Below are 6,580 nucleotides of genomic sequence, written 5' to 3' on the forward strand. Positions count from 1 at the left end.
TACATGCTAATAACACATGCCTTTGTCACTGACAATGTGGTATGTATTTTCAGGTGGGATTGAATGTACTCATTCAGAAAGCCAACAAGTTGAGCCCTGCAACACGAATGATCATTCAAAGACTTGTTCCTTTTCCAGCTGTGGGTATGTACTGTATTCAGGAACCTGTAGCGAGGTACTGCATGAGTTGCTATGTTCTTCATAAAAGAGTACTGTCACTTGTCTTCCCTCTGTTCTCAGCCAGTGCCAACATATGCAACGTGGGTCTCATGAGACACAATGAGCTGTCGGAGGGCATTGATGTGCTGGACTGCAATGGTAATGTGGTGGGCTCCTCCAAGATCGCCGCCAAGCATGTAAGTGACAAGCTCTGAGACCTCTGTTCAGAAAACAAAAACAAATTTGAGCAGCTTTCTGATTTGATTTGTTGTACTCATCTCACATTTGTCTGAATCCATGGAATCTTCTGGGATGGGAAATTGAATCCAACATATTGCAAAATGGGAACTGAAGCGTGTGCACAATATTCCTCTTTTTCCTCCAGGCAATTATGGAGACAGCCTTTACACGAGTGGTGCTTCCTATGCCAATCTTTGTCCTCCCCCCAATCATTATGTCCTACCTAGAAAGGTATGTATTGCATAACAGGGTCACAAATATAATGAAATGTAACATACTGTATTATATTACACAGTCCTCCTTTTCAAAGATTCTAAACTCTGTGTACAGTACAGCATGTCTGGGAGGCGTGAAACCGCCTTGTTAACCTTATGTGTGTAACCTTGTATCTTGTGTGCCTGCTAACATTCGTTTTTATCTGCATTTCCTTTAGACTCCCATTCCTGCAGAGCAATCGGAGGTTGTTGTTGCCCATCCACAGCCTGGTGTGCCTGGCTACCTTCAGCCTCTCCCTGCCCCTGGCCATCAGCCTCTTCCCCCAGATGTCCCAGGTATGACGCTGCTTGCCTCAGCAGGGTTTCCACTTGGCGTAACACGTAGCTTGACATCTCATCCCGTCATGTTCCAGTCTACAGAGATGGTGAAAAACTACCCAGGAACTAGCGGAGGTAGTATTGCTAGCGCTGTGTGCTAATCTAACATCCCTTGCACAGATTGAGGTGTCTCACCTTGAGCCGGAGATTGCCATGGCAACAGAAAGCAAGGTGGTGACCTACAACAAGGGCTTGTGATGCATGATCCCTCGGGGCGGGGTGGGAGCCGTCGAGGAGGACGCAGCAGAACTGGGATGCAGATGGGACGACTGTGTACAGTTGTCACGGTCTCTGTGTGGGTCTCTTCCCCCCAGGAAAACTGCCCACGGCACCAAGCTCCTTCTGCTGCATTAATATAGCATGGACTAGATTATTAAGTATTAAACAATGGTTTTAATCGAATATATTACATAAAGTTTAATGTAAAAAAAGGGAGGAGAAAAACATAGTATGTCTATTGAAGTAATATAATATGACTAGGGAAAATCATGTGAAGCTGCTTCATGTACTGTACCACTAGGGGTTTGAATCAGTGGTGCAATTAAATCAATTCAAGAGACATTTTGGTAGTCGATAGTCATGGGTATACAGAAGTATAAGGTAGTAAGATATACTGTGAAAGAGCTTCTACTAATTAATGGTGATAGCAAAATGGGAACAGGGTCTAATCTTAAGTCAGATTTTTAAAGGACCAATTTGCACAATAAATGTTTTTACACATTCCGTTTTAATACATTCCTTCAGGATAATTGCAATAACAGTACTGGCTGACTGTTGAACTTTTGAGTGACTGACTTTTGTACAGTGAAATGCTTTGCAACAATAATATTGCCTGAACATGTTGTACTAACATTATATTATATCATAATAATAACAACTGTTGTGATCCATTTAACATTGTGAATAGACTTTCTGCTACTCAAAATGTATTGCTGAAATGTTTGCTATACCATAAATAAAACTTTATTAATATTATATGAATGATAATACAAATAAAGTATATGTTTATTATATTTAACAGCAAGATGTAATGCTTCAAATGACATAAAAACTATATTATGTGAAATCCCAAAGAATTAAAAGTACAAATACAACTAGAGAGGGTACAATTTCTGGGGAAATTGTAGGGTGTGCTTGCTTGCGTCGGTTGCACAGGGGTCCGTTTTTGAAGGACATTTTTACAACTGATATTTCTGTATATTTTATATAAAAATGCATACTTATTATTTATAAAGATTACATAGATTTAAAAGCATTTTTTTGCGGCTCATTTACAACTGAAAATACGAGTGAAGTGTAGAATGAAATAGATGTCTTCTCATTTCCCCTGCAAGAGGCAGCTCATCGTTGAATCAAAACGAATAAATTTGGCAGACCGGTGTAAAAATTGACCTAATCTCTATGACTTAAACGTCCTTTTAAGTTTTTCCCTTCTCGTGATATTTTAAGGAAGTTAGCCTACTCATATTGCATTCATTCATGAATAAAGAACCCCCTTTGAAGATTATTCTACGACGTTACCGGCAATAGAAGATGGAATCGCGATTCAAACAGTACCATCTGCTAACTGAAAATATGCCCTCAAAAACGTAAATAAGCTTGACATTTATTTAGTGGAAAATCGCTTTCATAAAAGGTCACTGGTAGCGATAATTGTCAGTAACAACGCCAAGTGCGATATCCCTGTGTGGAGAAGCTTCCCCGTTAAATTGTACTACTACGGTACAGTACTAGACTACTGCTGTGTTCGTTCGTCTTGGTAGCGATTATAGTCGAAATATCCAAAAGTAAAGTCAGTTTCCAGAATAAGAGTCCCATAATCAAATAATATAAAAGTAAAAACGATCAAATAAACTGTAGAGTATGTTCATGATGTAAGATTCATTTACAATCCTGGAGCCCACTACACATTTAGCTCCAGTACTTTTTGACCTGTGTACACATATCTGCATGGATCACAACTTTTTGGAAATGCCAATACGTGTTTTATTTTGGATTCAAAATATACTTTGTGTGCTGCTTGTAGGGGCACAGACACTCCTAGGTGACAGGGCTTCAGTCCTCCTTGGGGATTCCAGAGGAACATATCATCCTCTTCCAAAGCCCTCTGAAGAATGCACGGATTCCCTTCTTCTTCTTCACCTGTCTGTCTTCATCTGCTGAATAAAAACAGCATACATCATTGAATTAATTTCACGCATTTCAAACGGTAATGGAGGCCAAATGATCGTGGAGCTTTGAATTACTCACCAGCACACTTGGCAGCCTCTCCACTGCACTTCTCAGGAACAAGATCGGTGAGCTGAATACAGAGACACAGAAATTAACATGTGTCTGAAAACATCCAAAGGTGAAGATGGGGGTTGATAAAGAAGGGCAAGGTGCACAAACCATAGAAAACGTAGTCGCACATATTGTCTCATACCTGAGGAAGCTGTGTGGCCAAGAGAGGGCAGTCAGAGACAGAGATCAGGGCCAGGGATCTCCTCTTCTCAGACTCTTTCACAACCTTGTCCAGGAGTTCATCCTCAGCAGCAATTTCAGACTTCCCATTGATGAGGGCCACCTTCCGGGTCTGAGAGGTCTGTAAACAGCAAATCAATGTAAAGACAGAGTAAGTTACATATACTGTTGTCTGAACAGCAAAGTAAGCTTTGATGAATGATGCCAGACCTGGGTATCCAGGGGAGTGGTCATGTGAACCATCTCTACTGCAGCTGCTATGAGGTCCTCCACAACTTTGGAAGCTGCAGTCTTCAGGCTGTCCATCACCAGCTCCTTGGCTTCAGCCTTCATGAAGGCTTTTTCAGCACGGACATCAGTGATGTGTCCAGTTGCCACAAGCTGTATGGCTTCAGGAGGCAGTAAGGCCAGGGAAATACTTTCAGAGACAGCAGCCATGGATCCCTTCTCCTCAGACTTCTTCTCTGTCTTCTCCAGGAGTTCAGCAGGAACATCCTCTGTAGTAACCTGAGACTTAGCCTTGCCAGTGATGAGGGCAACCTTCTTGGTCTGAGAGATCTGTAAAAAGTTGTAGGACACACCAGAGGGTTTTTACCCCGTTCTTTGTTGACAGTACTACTGTGAGTTGTGATGGTTACGGTAATATTTTCTTTATTGCTAAATGCATTTACTGTGTATACATTAATACATTTTTCTTATCACCTGGGCACACAGAGCAGCACAACAGGCTTAGGAGCATCACAGATCTCAGGGCTCCTCAGTTTGTTTAAGCTCAATGGGAACATTACCGTAAACTAGACTTCTGGGGAAATCGGGAGGTGTGCTTGCAGGATGCAGGTGGGTCAGTTGTTTCTTTGTGGGGGGGTTTTGACAAAAATAGAGAGGTTTGTTTCACCTCCAAACCTACTGTTTAAACTAATATCAAACATCCAAACATTTGGAGAATGTTCATGGGTGTAGGCTACTAGATTTTACAACTGATATTTCTGTATTAATATGCGTAGGCCTACTTGTTATTTATGAAGATTGCATAGATTAAAAAGCATACATTTGCTGCTGCTCATTTACACTTAGTGTAAAAAAAAGTGTACAATACTAAGAGTGAAGTGTAGAATGAAACAGGGTTCTCTTATTTCCCTTAGTGCAAGAGGGAATGGTTGAAGCAGTTCACAGTGCAAAAAAGAGCCAGAACTATTGTGGGTAATGGATAAGACCATGCTACATCTAGCCAGCATGGCTTGATGAACTTCGCCCTCTCGTCACTTCTGGCTCCAAAAACCCAAGATGGCGACCAAGAGGTGCAAAAATCTAGGCTTCAAAACGGGCTTTCACAAACTAATTGGTGACGTCACGATGACTACGTCCATCTTTTATAGTACGGTAGGCCCTATATGGACGCAATACGGTGACACAGAGTGACCGAAAGGCAGAGAATAAATGAATGCATGACAGTTTGATGTTTGATGTATAAGGGCACAACGGGTTGATTCATTCTTTTTTGTAAATCGAAAAATTACTCCATCAACGTTCAAATAACTTATAGCCTAAGGCCACCAACCACGATGCTCCTCTAATTTCACTAATTAAGATCTCTATTTCACATTCAGTAAAGTTTATCTTCTTCACCGTTGTTTTTGTTTCACTAGACATTTCTGATTAATTGATACGTTTATTGTGTAACCTGACAAAATATGGGCGTTTCAACAACCGCGTAAGGAAAATAGTTAATTGACGGGGTGTGGACAGCAGCTCGTTTCACCTGCACACAATCAATCACCAGTTTGAGTTTTCCAGTTTTCTCCATATGCAGACTTTTACTGATTAATTTATTAAGTTTGATACATTTGGAACCTGTTCTTTGATGGGAACATTGCGGAAAAATGGAGAGTGTTCTTACAGGAATATAACATTTTCATTGCGGCGGCACACTGACAAAAGCCATCGCGCACTTCGGTGTAGGCTATATTCTACTGCATCTAAGGATCGGAATACGCGACATATCATTCGAATAGCAAAGGTAATTTGCACTTGGTTGCTTATCACAATGTATGCTCATGTTTTGGCTTCCAGCAATGTTTTTTTGGGGCTGTCTCGTTGTTTATGATCATTGACCAATGCACATTTTGTAAAGCTCTCTTGGAAGTCGCTTTGGATAAAAGCGTCTGCTAAATGATTACATGTAAATGTAAGAGCACCCGCAAAGGTCGAGCTGTCATTTTGCAGATCAACACAGCAGCGTTCTAGATCACATTGAAACAACTTAATTTGTCGACCAACTCGAACCAGACAAACCCACCTGTGATGGCGATAATGAATCATTCTATGTTGATGGCGTAACATTGGAGAACGTTGACAGTTCAGTCCCGTCAGCTGTGCTTCTTATCTCAGTGGCTTTCTCACAGGGCAGCTCCATGAATCTGACTTTAGCTGATCCGGTAGGTTCCACCTCATGCTGCCACTGAACTTGGGTAGACTTGTTGTCTTAAGCTTTACAACTGGTATAAAGCTCCTGCCACACCCACAGCTTGTGCATCCTCTGCAACTCTCTGTGCTGTGACACATTCCACTTGTCTTTCCAAAAGCTTCCTCCACCATCTTTTTCTTCACTTTTGTGGAGTAGAGCAGAGCATAACCGAGCCTATTACTGTAGGTAATTGCACTAGTTAGCTACCGTTATCTTTTGCCTAAATTATGCCTAAGCTGTGCAACGGAATCAAAGGCAATCAGAATCAGAATTTGTTTTTGTTCAATAAACATATACGGATCTTCATTAAACAAGTAGAATGTGTAAGATATCAAATAGATATAAATATAAAATTAAGCACACCTAATTAAAGTAGAGCAGAGCCTGCATGTGCCTAAACTGTAGTGCCGTTTGTGACTGTGGCTTGCTAGTGAGCTACCGTTATCTTCACTCATAGCCGCAGAGCCAACCCGCCGAGCCCAGCGAAGCTGATCCGAGCCGAGCCGCGCCGCTACATGACTGTGACCGTGGCTGTTCCGAGCTAGTCAGCTACTGTTACCTGCACATTTAGCACCACTGCCGAGCTGCAAATGACGAGCCAAGCTGCTATTTGTAACCATGACTAGCAGGTCAGCGCACCCTCTACCTTCATTTGTTTCGG

The 6,580-nt window shown here is 41.6% G+C and overlaps 1 protein-coding gene across 1 annotated transcript in view; it reads left to right on the forward strand.

Moving 5' to 3' along the window:
* Positions 1 to 1,984, forward strand: part of sfxn5b (sideroflexin 5b) — a 6,310-nt gene extending 4,326 nt beyond the window's left edge. Inside the window, exons 10-14 of the mRNA XM_062476230.1 lie at positions 54 to 144; positions 241 to 356; positions 545 to 630; positions 833 to 950; positions 1,113 to 1,984. Of these exons, the coding sequence (XP_062332214.1) occupies positions 54 to 144; positions 241 to 356; positions 545 to 630; positions 833 to 950; positions 1,113 to 1,190 (489 nt within the window). The 3' untranslated portion in view covers positions 1,191 to 1,984. The remainder of the gene's footprint in view (positions 1 to 53; positions 145 to 240; positions 357 to 544; positions 631 to 832; positions 951 to 1,112) is intronic.
* The last annotated feature ends 4,596 nt before the right edge of the window (positions 1,985 to 6,580 follow it).

This window comes from Osmerus eperlanus, chromosome 13 (genome assembly GCF_963692335.1).
Source record: "Osmerus eperlanus chromosome 13, fOsmEpe2.1, whole genome shotgun sequence".
Taxonomy (NCBI): Eukaryota; Metazoa; Chordata; class Actinopteri; order Osmeriformes; family Osmeridae; genus Osmerus; species Osmerus eperlanus.